This window comes from Vitis vinifera, chromosome 12 (genome assembly GCF_030704535.1).
Source record: "Vitis vinifera cultivar Pinot Noir 40024 chromosome 12, ASM3070453v1".
In the NCBI taxonomy this organism is placed as follows: Eukaryota; Viridiplantae; Streptophyta; class Magnoliopsida; order Vitales; family Vitaceae; genus Vitis; species Vitis vinifera.
The window spans coordinates 19536187-19553406 of NC_081816.1; the positions used below are offsets into that span (position 1 = coordinate 19536187).

The 17220-nt window shown below is 36.1% G+C and overlaps 1 protein-coding gene across 2 annotated transcripts; it reads left to right on the forward strand.

Annotated features, from left to right (window-relative positions):
• Positions 1 to 1225: 1225 nt before the first annotated feature.
• On the forward strand, positions 1226 to 6111 carry LOC100249723 (putative disease resistance RPP13-like protein 1). Of its 2 annotated transcripts, XM_010659460.3 has the most exons (4): positions 1227 to 3332; positions 3627 to 5299; positions 5438 to 5582; positions 5670 to 6111. In XM_010659460.3, the coding sequence occupies exons 1-2, from the start codon at positions 1639 to 1641 to the stop codon at positions 5266 to 5268; spliced, it is 3336 nt and encodes a 1111-aa protein (XP_010657762.1). In that variant the 5' UTR covers positions 1227 to 1638; the 3' UTR covers positions 5269 to 5299; positions 5438 to 5582; positions 5670 to 6111. The 2 variants fall into 2 exon arrangements, with proteins under 2 accessions (XP_002271783.2, XP_010657762.1); XM_002271747.5 differs by having other exon boundaries at positions 1226 to 5299.
• Positions 6112 to 17220: the final 11109 nt, after the last annotated feature.

The window sequence follows — 17220 nt, forward strand, 5'->3', positions numbered from 1 at the left end:
CTATTTTCTTTCAAATTAGTGAGTCAAAACCTACTTTTTTTCATCAAATTATATGAAATTATAATTTGATTTATTTTTAAGTAGTTTTTTAAAAGTAAATTGGTTTTCTTTAGGAAAATAACTATTGTAAAGTTAAAAGAAAAACAACATTTTTCATTGACAGAAAATAAGAAAATAAAAATTCAACCTTTTCATTAACACAAACTTGTCTTAAAATAATTAATAATTAGGGAAAAAAAAAAGGCGAGGTCACTAGTTAATTCTTGTAAAAGCATTTCTAAAGAAGTAATAAAAGACTAGAGATTAAATACACTTTTATTTTAACCACTTGCAAACAAGCCCTCAATTAATAAACAACAAATATGATAAAATATCATTTGAGATCATATTTATTTAACATTAAAATTTCATGGCATGCTTCCTAAAACTGTGTAATTTGATTGTAATTCATTTTTCCCATGCGATTTTAAGCCTCTTCTTTATCTTTATAAAATTTTATGAGCAAACATAAAATATGATAGTCACTTAGAAAGCCTTAAGGTTGTTTGATTCTCAAAAAATTTGAATTAAAAGCAAGGGAAGAAAGTAGAAAAAAAATAAAAGTAAAAGAAAATAAAAAACTAGATATAGAGTCAATTAATTATTTGTTATGTACTATTTTAAACCCATTTAATTTATTTTAACGTTTTTATATAAAGATTGAATAAAAATATATAAGTTTCTATCTAATTTTATTTTTATTTATTTATTTTTATATTTTTCTTAATAAAATGGAATATGAGAAAAACATTTTTTTTCCTAAAAATGAAAGACTAAGCAAATGAAGTCAAATTTAGCCGAAACTTGAATTTGATAAATCTAGAAACCTTAAAAATCAACTTCTAAATCAAATGATCATAAAAAAACCATCAATTAAGCCTTAATCTAAAATGGTTCCAAATTTGCCTAAAAAAAACTTATTAATTAAGTTCCAAAAATTATGAAACTCTCAAGATCTAATATATAACAAAAACCGTTTCAACATACCATGTTGAAAATCTATTAATGTTTTCTAAATTATTTTCCTATAAAAATGAATTTGGAATTACATGACATTAGACTCTACATTCTTGCAACCCATGCTCAACATCATTTTCTTCTTCAAAGGGTGGTCCAGATTCCTTTCCATCTTATCTTTGTGTGGTGGACATTCAAGGGTCTCTTTTCAACATTTTGCAACTCAGGTGGGTGATTTTGTCAATGTCATACTGTTCAAAGTCTCTTAATGTTGTAAAGTATTGAAGGGGAAGGCCTTTCCAACATGTTATGCATCCAGAAAACATACAATCAATAATTTTATTATTGGTCCAGAAGCCTGTTGTTGAGTTTATCGTGGAGATTATAGGTCCTGCAAATTAAATATGTATAAGGTTGATGTATATTTTCTTATTTATTTGTAAGGCAGGGATCAATTGCAACCCATAAGATATGGGTGGGTAGAAAATGAGTTCATCTGTACATTTGGCATTAGTTGATAGGCCATCTTCTTCATCTACCTCTTTCTTCTATCCAAGGCCCAGGCTCTTCCTCGTTGCTTTGCATCTGCTTTCTCTCATTCTTCTCTGATCCACTACTCGCTTCCCTTACAAACCAACAGACATGGCCGGGGCTGTAGCAGGAGGGGGAGCACTTCTCTCGGCTTCTCTCCAAGTTATATTTGATCGGATGGCTTCTCGCGACGTCCTCACCTTCCTCCGGGGACAGAAACTCAGTGCTACGCTCCTAAGGAAGTTGCAGATGAAATTGCTGGAAGTTCAGGCAGTGCTGAATGATGCCGAGGCCAAGCAAATCACGAATTTAGCTGTTAAAGATTGGGTCGATGAGCTAAAAGATGCTGTGTATGATGCGGAGGACCTGGTGGATGATATCACCACTGAAGCTTTACGGCGCAAGATGGAGTCTGATTCTCAAACTCAGGTACGGAACATCATCTTTGGTGAGGGGATCGAATCCAGGGTAGAGGAGATCACTGACACACTAGAATATCTTTCACAAAAAAAAGATGTTCTCGGGTTGAAAAAAGGCGTTGGAGAAAATTTGTCAAAAAGATGGCCGACGACTTCCTTGGTAGATGAGTCTGGGGTGTACGGTAGGGATGTTAACAGGGAGGAGATAGTTAAATTTTTGTTGTCCCATAATACAAGTGGGAATAAGATAAGTGTGATCGCCCTGGTGGGTATGGGCGGTATTGGAAAGACCACACTTGCTAAGCTGGTGTATAATGATAGGAGAGTGGTGGAATTTTTTGACCTTAAAGCATGGGTTTGTGTTTCAAATGAATTTGATCTTGTCAGGATAACGAAAACCATTCTTAAGGCAATTGATTCTGGGACTCGTGATGACAATGATTTGAATCTGCTTCAACATAAATTGGAGGAAAGACTTACGAGGAAGAAATTCTTACTTGTCCTTGATGATGTTTGGAATGAAGACTATAATGATTGGGATTCGCTACAAACTCCATTCAATGTTGGTCTATATGGCAGTAAGATTATTGTAACTACACGTATCAATAAGGTTGCAGCAGTCATGCATTCAGTTCATACTCATCATTTGGCAAAGTTATCCTCTGAAGATTGCTGGTCCCTATTTGCAAAACATGCATTTGAAAATGGAAATTCTAGTCCACATCCAAAGCTAGAAGAGGTTGGCAAAGAGATTGTAAAAAAGTGTGATGGATTGCCTTTAGCTGCCAAAACCCTTGGGGGTGCCTTATACTCAGAAGGTCGAGTAAAAGAATGGGAAAATGTATTGAACAGTGAAACGTGGGATTTACCAAATAATGCAATTCTTCCTGCCTTAATATTGAGCTACTATCATCTTCCTTCACATCTAAAACCATGTTTTGCATATTGTTCTATTTTTCCTAAAGACTACCAATTTGAGAAGGAAAACTTGATTTTATTGTGGATGGCAGAAGGGTTTTTGCAACAATCAGAAAAAGGTAAGAAAACAATGGAAGAGATAGGTGATGGGTACTTTTATGACCTATTATCAAGATCATTTTTTCAGAAGTCTGGTAGCAACAAATCATATTTTGTAATGCATGATCTCATGAACGACTTGGCTCAACTTATTTCTGGAAAAGTTTGTGTTCAATTGAAGGATAGTAAGATGAATGAAATTCCAGAAAAGCTTCGTCACTTATCGTATTTTAGAAGTGAATATGATCGCTTTGAGAGATTTGAGATCCTTAACGAAGTTAACAGTCTTCGGACCTTCTTACCATTGAATTTGGAGATTTGGCCTCGGGAAGATAAGGTTTCAAAGAGAACATATCCATATGGTAGTAGGTATGTTTTCGAGTTTCGCTTGAGTACTAGAGTTTGGAATGATTTATTGATGAAAGTTCAATATTTACGAGTGTTATCATTGTGTTATTATGAGATAACAGATTTGTCTGATTCAATTGGTAATTTGAAACATTTACGCTATTTGGACCTTACCTACACACTCATCAAAAGGTTACCTGAATCAGTTTGTAATTTGTATAATTTACAAACATTGATATTATACTATTGTAAATATCTTGTTGAATTGCCTAAAATGATGTGCAAAATGATTAGCTTACGTCATCTTGATATCAGGCATAGCAAAGTGAAGGAGATGCCAAGTCATATGGGTCAATTAAAAAGTTTACAAAAATTGAGTAACTATATAGTGGGCAAGCAAAGTGAGACAAGGGTTGGAGAGTTGAGGGAGCTTTGCCACATTGGTGGGAGTCTTGTCATTCAAGAGCTGCAGAATGTGGTTGATGCTAAGGATGCCTCAGAGGCCAATATGGTAGGCAAGCAATATCTGGATGAGTTAGAGTTGGAATGGAATCGTGGTAGTGATGTTGAACAAAATGGAGCAGACATAGTGCTCAACAACTTACAACCTCATTCTAACATAAAGAGACTCACTATTTATGGGTATGGTGGTTCAAGATTTCCAGATTGGTTCGGAGGTCCTTCAATTCTGAATATGGTGTCGCTACGTCTCTGGAATTGTAAGAATGTGTCAACCTTCCCACCGCTTGGGCAGCTACCCTCTCTTAAACATTTATATATATTGGGGTTGGTGGAGATAGAAAGGGTAAGCGCTGAGTTTTATGGGACTGAGCCCTCCTTTGTATCCCTAAAAGCTCTATCATTTCAGGGTATGCCAAAATGGAAGGAATGGTTGTGCATGGGAGGCCAAGGTGGAGAATTCCCTCGTCTCAAGGAGCTTTATATAATGGATTGTCCCCAGCTAACTGGGGACTTACCAACCCATCTGCCTTTCTTGACGAGACTATGGATAAAAGAATGTGAGCAGCTTGTGGCTCCACTTCCAAGGGTTCCAGCCATCCGTCAGTTGGTAACGCGCAGCTGTGACATCTCACAGTGGAAGGAATTACCACCACTACTGAAGGATCTCTCAATTCAAAATTCCGACTCTTTCGAGTCCCTACTGGAGGAGGGAATGTTGCAAAGTAATACTTGTCTTCGAAAGTTGAGAATCAGAAATTGTTCTTTTTCGAGACCCTTGTGCAGAGTTTGTTTACCCATTACAATGAAATCATTATATATAGAGGAGTGTAAGAAACTAGAGTTTCTCCTACTTGAGTTCTTAAAATGTCCCCTCCCTTCCCTTGCCTATTTGGCGATCATCAGAAGTACTTGCAATTCTCTCTCATCCTTCCCACTCGGCAACTTCCCAAGTTTAACTTATCTCAAAATCTACGATCTCAAGGGGCTTGAATCCCTCTCCATTTCAATTTCAGATGGCGATGTTACATCTTTTGATTGGTTGAGAATCAGAGGGTGCCCTAATCTTGTGTCTATTGAATTGCTAGCTCTCAACGTGTCAAAATATTCCATCTTCAATTGCAAGAATCTCAAGCGGCTGCTGCACAACGCTGCATGCTTTCAGTCATTAATAATAGAAGGTTGTCCTGAATTGATATTCCCAATACAAGGTCTGCAAGGACTGTCCTCTCTTACCTCTCTCAAAATCTCAGATCTTCCAAATCTCATGTCCCTTGACGGTTTGGAGCTTCAACTGCTCACCTCACTTGAAAAATTAGAGATCTGTGACTGCCCCAAGCTCCAATTCTTGACAGAAGGGCAGCTGCCCACCAACCTTTCTGTTCTAACAATTCAGAACTGCCCATTGCTGAAAGATCGGTGCAAGTTTTGGACAGGGGAAGATTGGCATCATATAGCTCACATTCCACACATTGCGATCGATGACCAAGTTTTGTAATGAAGGTGGCATTACACCAATTTATAGTCAGGTACTTGTTCTGTCCTAAAAATGATAGTCTCAGGAAAACTAACATACTTAAATACCAATTTTGATTTGATCCATTATAAATAGGAAAAATATGCTTTAAATTTTCTAATTATTATAACAATTTCTTGCTTTCTTTCAGATCATCTGTGATGCTTCACTCTGGCTCTGATCAACTTATCTTCGTAAGGAATCTTTTAAGACTCCCATGCTTAATTAGTGCGTTGTCAAATGCTTCAGATTTCATTTAGAGTGAATTGATGCTTAAAAGCCAAGCAGCTCTGCAGGTCTGATTTTGTAAATTGTGTTTCTTGTATAATTATATGGACCTTGAAATTGTTTTCATTGGCTAATTTGCTGAAATCTGATGGCAGGCATTCGATCCTTGTTCTGTCAACAAACTCTAGCTGTCTAGCAATGATTTCCAATGGGACCATTTTTTTGTTGTGAGTTCAGGTTCATGACTCTCTTTTTTGGACGAAAGTAGCCGTTGCACCCAAAGAATCATGAGTTGATACTCTGCTGGAGAAACTACAGAAGCTCAAGTCTGATGGAGATTGAGAGTGGAGTATGCAGCAGGCTCTATGATTCCAATTAGTGAGAGATTTCAATTACTTCGGTTTAACTTTCTAAGCTACAAATTACAATATTCATAGTTCTTCTCTAAAAACAACAGGCATGTTTCGTTTGATTAGTACTTTTCATAAGCTGAGACATTGTGGAGTTCCATCATTTTCAACACAAGATAAACCTAATACAAAATTCTACTGAAGCTAAAACAAAAATCTTACTGCCTGAGGTGCTCTCTTTCATGAATTTTATTCACCATGTTCATATGGCATCTAAGCAATCTAAGTACATTTCCTGAGCTTTCTTGAAGCCAATCATTTAATTGAATTTTTCATGCCAAGTTCTGTGCATGGGTTCTGCTGTGCCATCCCTCCAATCATTGAACTCATCATGGGTTGACTGCTGCTGGAACTTGACATTATTTTGTTGCGCCAACAGTTTTCTATCATCAACAATACAAATTCCAAGCAAGACTCCTCCTTCAAGTGGTTGACGGCAAGCTAATAATGATGAGCTGGATGACTGGAACGGAATTGGCCACATACACTAGGGTGGCCATGCATGTCAAATCTTCATGAACGCAGGGGATGAGTGGTGGAGCAACTGGAAAGTGGGCCTACTAGCAAAATCTTCAAATTAAGTTCTCCACATTAGCAAAGCATTTGGACTTTCGACTAACGAACCCAATTCAAACCCGAGGACGCCAAACCCATTCGCACTTCGATGGGTATCTTCTTTGACATCAAGTGTGACATCCTGGCCATGCTAGAAAGGAGAACCATTTGCCTCACTGTTTCTCCTTGGTTCAAATTCAGAGTGTCTCTCATGGGTTTGGGGTTGCATTGACTTTCTTCTGCTCTTTGACAGGCTAAAATCAACCCGTTTCATGCTTTCCTTTGACTGAGCCTGATTTATGAGTGCTATGGTTCCATCCTTAGAATCATCAGATTTAAGTTCTGGGTCCGTGGTTGAGATGTTCAGTCTAATCACCATTCTCCAGATTCACCCAATAAGTAACTTCAATCTCTGGCTTGCTTAGACCGGCATTGACAATAGGGACAGCCCCAATCATAAAGGAAGCCAGTAGGAGCAGATCCGGGTCTTACAAGGCACCTCACCCCATACCTTTCATCTTAAGCCCTCCTCACCACCTGTATCCTCTTCCCTGGACCCTTTGATCACCTTTAGATCCGTAAGGACAGAACCAAAACCAGTCTCTTTCCCATTGCTAGCATCAATGACAAGCAAGACAAAACAAGCAGACCCCCGGAACCACAAAATAAGCAGGCACAGCCAAACACTATCCCCAAGAATAATGAAATTGAGAAAGGATTGGAAAACCAGGTGCAGAGAGCTAACGGGTCCAAAACAGAGCATCCATGATCACAATCCAGTTAACACCCTTGCTTCATTTAAGCCAATGGGTGACCCCAGTTGTTTTATCAATTACAAGAAGCCAGTCTCCATTTCTGGGTCTTCGCTCATAGAAGGAATCTCTGTGGGAGCCAAAACAGAGACTCGGATTGAAACACCCATGTACAGAACGGGGAGAAACAGAGAATACAGTGGAATGAAGCTTTAGAAGAGGATAAACAAGGACCAAACACCCAACAAATATGAAGAAACCCATTTCATTTTTCTTTATCTATGGGTTTAAAGGTCGGTGGATTAAACCAGGAAAATATCTTAAGAGAAAAGGCCCAAGATACAAGAAGGTTTTCAGATATGAAACAACCCATCAAAGCACAGTCAGATTATGAAACAACCAATCAAATCACAGTCAGATTATCCTTGAATGAAACTAGAGAAATAGAGGATGAAGCCACAATAACCAACCAAAGCAACCTCACAAACAATGTAAAATAATCACATGAAAAAGAGATAAGAGAAGTATGATGATCGGTAATAATCGATGAACCCAAACAATCATACCAAGCAGTGCTCCCCTCAAGCAGAAGTTTGTTTGGCTTCAAGCCAACTTCCTCTGCTCAGCTCAACCTCTCTGAATCTTGTTTTCTGAAATGCGCCTCACTCAGCTCACCACCTTCTTTCTCTGGTCTTTGCTGCCCAAAGCTTCTGCCGAAAACCTAGAATACTCTTGCCTATTTTCTTTCTCTGGTTCTCTTAGTCTCGTTCTTCTTTCTGCCGCCCAAGATTACTCAGCCCAAAATCCTCATTTTCTCCTCTAGGCAAAAATCTCTTTTCGAATACTGACTGATGCCCCTCTTCTGCACCTCACTCACTCTCTCTCTAAAGAAACGGCCCACCAAAAACCTTTCCCTCTCCATGGCCTACATTATTTCTCCCTAACTAACCTAAAAAAGGAATCCTCTATGCAGAATATCCTCAGCTTTTGGGTCGCCCACTTCCCTAAATAGAAAAGGTTTCACTATCCTACAAAAGGAAAATTCTATGGTGCCGAGGGAGGTAGCATGCCTCGGATTTTTTGTAGCCGTTGGATGAAAGATATTAAATCTCAGCCATTCAAAAGAAAAAGAAAAAATGAAAAAAAAAAAAAACTGGCTACCTATTGTCTCCCCTTCTCAACCCATTTTCCCGTTTTTCCCATCTCTTTCTTCCTGTTCTCTCCTCTTCTCAGCCCCCCTTTTCCCATTTTCCCCTCTCTTCTTCTCCATAGCTGAGCGTCTTCTCCTCCATAGTTGGTTGTGTCCCGTGCTCTCATCTCCACACTCCTCCATAGGCGACCGTCTTCTCCTCCATAGTCGGCTGTGTCCTCGTGCTCTAATCTCCACTCATCCTCGACAGTCGGGTCTCTTTTCCTCTCTTCATTCAAGGAGTGTCCAATGCCAAATTCACCACCAGCCCGCCTCCACAATCACAACCCTCTCTCAATCTTCACTCACAATCTCATCATCTTCCAAACCCCACCTCAAACAACTCTGGAATAAACTCAAAACCAACCTAAAAACCAGAGTCTACTCCAGAGGCAAAGGAACCATACGTCGAATACAAATAGTGATTACAACAGAAACCCAACATTACCATAACTTTGTCTTTGAAACCCATATCCGAAACAAATAGCCCATATCCAAAAACCTGAGAGAATCATCGGTCATGGTTTGAAAAAAGAGAAATCAGAAGATAAAAAAAGGGAAATCCTATTTTCAGAAGAAACCTAAGACCCAAATGCGAGACAATGAAGAAATGGGGGAAAGAAAGCACTGAAAAAGGAGATAGAGACCCCTCTCACCATTAATCTTCAGTCGAGTTTCTGTTTTCTCCATTTTTTACCGAGTTTCTCGATATTTTCCTCTCTTTTCCTTTCTTCTCCATACTCGACTCTTCTCTGGGTACTTGTGTTTTCTGCTCATATCCATCGGCTGTTATTTTTAGGTGCTTTTAGTTGTCTTCGTGTATTGTTGGATGTTTTCATGTTATTGGGTGTTTTCGAGTGAGATATTGTAGTCGTTTCGGGGGGCATCTTTTCGAGTTCTGTCTTTTTTCGTATCCTGTCTGTTTATGTCCATATTTAGTTTTCATATTTGAGGTTTTTTTCGGGTTTTGAAGTAAAGAGTGAGATATTCCCGCTCCCCCCTCCTCTCCATAACCCTTGTATTTTCTTCATATTTTATATTTTGTTTAAGAGGTATTTTCAGCTTTTAAATTTCGTGGTTTGAAGACCCGAATTGAAGACATAGTTGGAAGAAGAGGAAGAAGACGTGTAGTACTAAGAGAAAGAAAGCTTGACACAATTTTTTGTTAATCAAAAGGCGGTTGTGTCGAAATTATTTGCCGAGTTCTATATCAAGGAAAAAAAATATGAGTATTGATAATGTGTTTTACAATATTGTAGCCATTATATTTCATGTTTTTTGTTAGATTTATGGATTGATGACATTAATGAAAAATAATGTGGTTAGATCCATAATTGGAGATTGAAAATAATTGATATGCTAATTTTGTGACCATTTAAAATGTACATAGATTTAGGGAGGATTTTGTAGTGGTGGTGAAAGTATGTTTGATTTATTCTATTTGAAATCATATTATAAAAATTGACTTAAATGATTTAATTTAATTTATAGGAGCAAACGCAATGTTGTTGAAGTTGTTAGAAATCCAAAGAGGCCTATCGAAGCTTAGATACATTACTAGTAAGGAAAAATAGAAATATGTAAAATAATATGTTTTTTAATGTATTTTTTTGTGGTTGTTATAGTTAAATTTGTTTGAAATTGTTTTGTAGTAACCATCAATTGGCCATGATCAAAGAAAAGGATAAAAGAGTTAAGATAAATGATGATGTAAGGAGTAATATTGTTGTGTCTAATATAATTACATTTTAAAATTAGAATTTAAAGTATGTGACCAATTAATGTAGTTGAGGAAAAAATTGGGCAAAAAGTGGAATGAACTTTCAAAAGTAGAAAAAGAAGATTTCATGGCAAAGTCCAAAGAAAGTTCAAAACAATATTCACTTCAAAAGGTTGTGGTTCCAAAGGTAATTTTTTTTGTAATGAATATTTAATTTCATTACTTATGTATTTGTTGGAAATTATATTAATTTAAACATGTTTGATGTTTGTGTATTTTTTCAGTTATATCTTCAGACTTGATGCTCACCCGAGCGAGTGATTAGAGTTATTGAAGAATTAGAACCAAAGCAAAGAGCAGCCATAGAAGAAATAGGTTTTGGTAGCCTCTTGCAACTTTGATGTAGGAAAATTGATCATGGGTTATGTCTTTGGTTGATAAATAGTTTCAACCCGAACACTTATTTGTTAGAGTTGTATAATACTTGTATCAAATTATCCTTCGTTGATGTTGAATTTATTATGGAATTGAGGGCAAGAGGGTTGAAGATTGGCATGAACAAAGATGTTAGCCATGCGAATGATTTATGTAAAAAATATTGTGATAAAAAGGGGCGATTGCCATTAGTGATGTTAGAAAATCAAATTAGGGAGGATAAAGAAGGTGGAAATGATTTCAAAGTTCGTTTTGTATTATTTGTGTTGGGTGCATTATTGTGCCCAACAATGAAGCTTTTTGTGAAACGTTATTTCTTACATCTTGTGGAAGACATCGATTCAATAAAGAAGATGAATTGGGCTGAATTTGTGTTGTCTTATCTTGTGCATGGGATTAAAGAGTTTAAGATGAAACAACAAAGTGGGGTTTGCAGTTGCTTATTGTTTTTAATGGTAATGTCCTTGTAATTAATCGACATCATAGTGAATTTCGAACTTGTTATAATAAAATTTGTTAACTAACTATATATCTATGTCAAATATAATCACAGTTATTCTACCACGAGCATATATCGTTCAAAGAGAAATTTCTACCATTATATACTCGACCTTGTCCTCGGATTACTGCTTGGGGAGATGATGAAGTACTGGACATGAAAAGAAGATTGAAAAAAGTCGGTGGATATGCAAATGACAATGAAGTTATAGTTTCAAAAGTTTTTTAATATTGGTTTAAGTTTTTAGTGATTTTTAATTTGATATGTGTTATATTTTGATGAATATATTGTAGGTCAAAATATGGGTGATACAAAATGAGATAAGGGATTGTGTTGATAGAAATGCGATGACAATGGAGAGGGAGAATGAGGAGGAGCAAAAATTTGAAATCAATCCAAATAAAGATGTTATTAAACGAGTACATTTTACAATATTCATCGTGAGTATCAATATTGGTAGTGAACCCTTGTATTATTATGTTATTAATGAAGTTCCTATATATCACTAAGAACACGGTGGGAGCTTCATGGAGATGGATAAAACCTTTGAACAATTAAAGACACATCTAATTGATTTGTGTCATGATGCAAGTAGTAGTAGGTGTGAAATTTTTTTGACTAAATTAGAGAGAAATATACTACATTGAAGGGTCTCTTTGTTGGATCAAGTGGAAAACCTTTGAGAATGCACGACGAGGGAAAGAAGAATGACATTCTCTCATGCGAGAGAAGTTTGGAAGATAAGGACAATAAGAAAGGAAATGAACATTATGTTCGCACTTTGTCAATTAAGAAGTTGTGCACTGAGGACTTGAATGGAAAGAATGAAGATGCATGTGCTACATCAATTTAAGTGCATATCATTCCGGACGAAAATGTAGATATTTTACCACTTCCAATCAAAAGAAGTACAAGAGATTATGGAAAGGTATGTATCATGTAAAAGAAAAAAATTATTTTCTTTACAACTACTTAACCATTACATAGTAAATGGATGTATATTAATGGTATTTTCCATATTAGGAACCATTATGAGCATTATGTGGTTATCCCGATCATGTCATGAAAACACGTACATCAAGGGAGAGGAAACCAAGTAAATTCAAGGTCTCCCCGTTTGTACACAATTTAAGGAAGATGGGAAAATGTCAAGCATCAGAGGTTTAATACAAATAGTTTAATATCACGTTCTTATTTTGGATACTCAACATATATAGGTAATAATTATTTCTTGTTTTCGATTTAGTCAATCCCCATGTCCATTCGTGAAGACGTGGTGGATGGTCAATCATTCAATGTACTTCAATCTCTTATTGCTGATTATGTTTTCAATAAAGCATTGTCAAAAAGGTTTGTAGTGTCTAGAACATTAATAGATGTGTTGTTACAATTTTAGCCTTCATATGCTTCCAATTTAGTCAAGAATGTTTTAATATATTATTATTTTAGTGAGCTTCTTGTTGACTTTGATCATGAACATGGAGTTCGTGGAGATTTTGAGTGCTTACGCCCTAGACAAAATTTGATGGATGTTGTAAGTACCTACTTCATTTATTTCAATTGCATGCTAAATTAATTAAATTAATTTATTGAAGTTATTGTTTAACAACAGGTAATAAGTCTAGAAGCCTCAAAGCTAAATTATTTTCAGAGGCAATTTATATGCATTACAAGTATAAGATGCTATCTTCCCACGACATTTTCAGTAAGCTCATATTTCTCTTCTTGTTTACTTACGTATTAAATACAATATACTAATGTTCGTATTATGTTTTATTATTAGCAAATGATTTTGTGCGGGAGTCCTCATCCTTTTTTTGATAGAAAAACATCCATCGTGAGTAAGTACATTAGCGAATTGGATGATTGCGAGAAGGTTAGTAATTATTTCTAATGTTTAATTGCATATATGAAATTTAGAGTAGATATTGTTTTCACCTATAATATAGTAGATTTTTTGTGCCCCAACTCATATATATTGTTTTTCTAACTTTACAGCTATTTATTCCAATGCATGACGATTGCCTCGGTCATTGGTATCTGTGCGTCATTGACTTCAAAAACTCTCATATCCAAATTTTGGATTCATTACGATCGAAGAATCGATATGCATGACGATAATTTTTTTGTTTTCCTTTTATTATGCTTTTTTCTCTCTTCCATATTTATTAACACTTTCATAATAAATTAGGTTGAATTTTGTCAAACGTTCTTCAAACTGTATGACATAGGGAAAGATGTCTTCCAATTCTCCATTGATTGGGCTCCTTCGATTCTGACCCAAGATAATAGGTTAGTATGAATACATAACTCACATTACTATTGTTTATCTGAGCTATAATTATACAACCATTCAATAAGTTGTTTTTCTTTTCTTTTCTTTTTCTTAGGTGGGACTGTGGAGTGCATGTCATTAAACATATGTAGACATTCAAAAATGGTGATTCCAGGACGGTCCCCGACTTATGTAATTCTGTTAAATTACGTTGGGAAATAGCAAGTGATTTAGTTTTACACGAAGGCAATAGAGAAAAACAAACCATCGTCGTTATTGTTTGTACAAAGACATTGACACGAGCAATGAAAAAATTATTATTATGATATTTGTTGTTTTTCTAATATTTATAATTTCCATCTCCACATATCGTCATGTTTATTGGGAAGTTGTTACCTTGGATGACCATACATTGTTCATGATTAAGTCCATTTTATTTTGATTTGCTATACTCTTCTTTCAATATGGTAGGCAAATTGAAATTGTAATATATAGGCATCATTCATGTTCGACATGTTTGATTTTCTACGATCTTTTAGATAATTAGATTTTTTTTTTGTCCCTATATAGTTTGGGTTGCTTTACAAATATATATATATATATATATATATATATATTCATTTATCTATGTTAAAAATTATATAGTTAGTACCTGTAGGACTATAGGTTATGCGACTAATATTTTTAGTCGGTGTGAATTATAGGTACGACTTGTGAAGGTAGTGGAGACCGGTTGAGGAATTGTAACAACCGGTTGAGGAATTTTTTAACTAGTGGCAACCGGTTGAGGAATGAAGGCAACCGGTAGAGGAAGTTTCTCAACCGGTTGAGGAATTTTTTAACCAGTGGCAACCGGTTGAGGAATTTTTGAACCAGCGGCAACCAGTTGATGAATTTGCTCAACCGGTTGAGGAATTTTCTCAATCGGTTGAGGCATTTTTTAACCAGTGGCAACTGGTTGAGGAATTTTCTCTACCGGTTGAGGAATTTTTTATATTTGTGAGTGTGTGTGTGTTTTTTTTTTATCTATTTTAGTCAACATCTACTAACTTTTTCCTTTTTGTTTTCCTTTTTCATGGTCCCATTGACCCATAAAACAAAATTTAAAACAATTTCTTCATCTTTATAAATCAACATCATAAATACAGAGAGTTTCTATTCAATAGGATAGACACATTTTCAGGTTGTGAGGATTCATTGAACTCAAAGTGGACAATGTCCGCACAAAAGAGATTGGAAGGTTATAAATAATATCAAAATTGATTTCGCATCTTAGTACGAGACTTTGTCTAATCCATCAAGGTGTTTATGGGTTTAACCCTATAATCTTGTGAGACACAATTGGAGGGAAGATTATGAAATCTTACATTGGAAAAAGTTCCGAACCCTAGATACTATACTTGTTGGAATTCATCCAATAAAAAATTGTTGATAAATTAATATGACATGTAAGCTTGGACATTAATGTTTAACATTAGTTAGTTTCTTTTAATTTAATTAAATATTATTTTAAGTTATAGTTTTGTTTGGTAGCCAAAGGGCATCACAACCACTGAAAAATGATCCTCATGGAACCACAAGACAATGCCACCCTATGGCTCCAAGTGGAGGTTGCTGCCCTTAAAATGGTATAATGTCCATTATGTGTTCTGTCCTTACGATAGGTAGCCTCTGTTTATAGAATGTTGAGTCCATCCAAATAAAATGACAAAGCTGATCCTCTAAATCATTTGGTACACTTACCACATGCTGAGAAATCCCTATTATGAAGGACAGTCCCTAATAAGTAAAGGAGGATCAAAATTTTCTTAACATAGAAACAACAATTTATACACATTGATGTTAGATTCCATGCTGGCCTATGGCATTCCCATTTGGAATTTTTTTGCTTTTTGTCTTGCTCAATCATTCCACGCTAATCCCATCTGAAGTGAAGACGCCACAGCCTAATGAAGTTTTTTTTTTCATTCATGAATAGTTAATTGCACTTTTTTTCATATAATTAAGGGATTATTGAGAGTGATTTTGTCTGGGGGAATCAAAAGTGTGTCTAAAAATCTAATGGAAGGGACAACTTATATGTTGTATTCTAACTTCAAGCATTGAAGATTTGATTGCCCACCAAGAAAATGTTCTTGTTTGTGTTAAAAGAGAATAGTTGAACAATTCCACTGGCTGGCCATAGAGAGAACATAATCAGTTTTGTTTGATATTAATAGGCTATCTGTGGCTGCACTAGTAAGTAATGTTGCGGAGGGCCCATTAGTAAGTAATTAGTGAGGAAGTTGCTGCACTATCTTTACTTTAAATGATAGCTAGCTTTTGAAAGACAGGCCATTAGCTGATGCAATAATGGATTTTTGTACATAAAAAGGAAATATTATGAGATTTTGGTATTTCTGTCTGTCCATAGAGTAGTGGAATGGATAAGATCAGATAATTATCATTCTCATTAGAGTTATGAATGCATCACACATATTTTGTTTCTATTTTCTCACTAGTGTATATGACTTATATAACCTTCCTTAAAATTTGACCTGGGCACCTCAAACCTCCTCCACTGAACCTCTGATGGTACAACCTAGAGTCCATCTCCCCAATTTAAAATGCTATTACATAGTCTTTAGATGACTATAACTGTAAGGAGCCTAGTCAAAGACTCAGAACTCAGTGTAAACAAGGTCCTCTGGGATGGCTTCTACAAGCTTTTCATTTTCAGTGTTGTTGATAATGCATTCTTTGTAAGAGGAACTCAAGCAATCTCCTGTAGGGTGTACTATCCCATATCCAAAGCCTATGGTAGAGTTTCAGTAGGTTTTAACTGTGCCATCCTTCTTCTCCAAGTTGATATTGCTCACTACTATGTTGTTGCATGGGAATGTGTGACTGCATGCAAATTTCAAGGCCTTGGCGCTTTTTGTAGTCCCACTAATGTTGCGGTACATGATCTGGCTAATTTGCACAACTGATGTCTAAAAAATGAAGAAGAGGAACTAGAGTTCAAAATTTTCATGGTTCTGAATGGATCACTAAGAATGCCTGTTTTATCCATTTTTCTTGGTTATGGTTTATGCGAGATTTAGAACTGTATGTGTATGTTCACTTGTTGCATAGTGGAGATTTAGTACCTGGTTTTTAATTCATTTGAGGACTCACAGTAGAATTGATCGATAAGGATGGGGTTTGCAACATCTTCCATCCTTACATTTTTTAACCAGTGTCAACCGGTTGAGGAATGAAGGTAACCGGTAGAGGAACTTTTTCTTAACCGATTGAGGCAAAGTACCATTCCAGTCGACCATCGAATTAAATAGTTCCATTATTTTTGCCACCGGTAGCCACTGCCCATTTGGGTGTTGCATCAAAACATTAGCAGTGCCTATTGGTTGAGATAAGAAGCCAAGCGGTTGACTAAAACCGGTCGACTGGTAAAGCTTTCATTACATATGTTGTAATATGATAGGTTGACCTTTCACAGACATCGGAAAGATCAGATCGTAAACAGGTGAAAGAGAATTCGATTTCCTCACCCGTTGAAGAAGATATGGCTTTACCTTGAGTTGACCCGATTACAAAGATGCACATGCCTGGATTCGAGATCTTCGATTTCGATATAGCAAGCGGATCAAAGCCTTGGTGGGATCAATAAAAGTGATGTCAAATTACAATATGATTGAGAGGGCCCCTCTTTTAATGATGAGTGGGATCACAATAGGGAACAAGCTCCACATTTTGCTTCATTGTGCTGTTAATACCAAAGAAAGAGGGAAGAGCGAATGACTAAGACTTGCATCGGGCTTTGAAGCGCTTATGGAGAGGTTTGATTCTTCCATGTCCGATATGCGATATGCTAGCAACCTGTAGGAGTTGA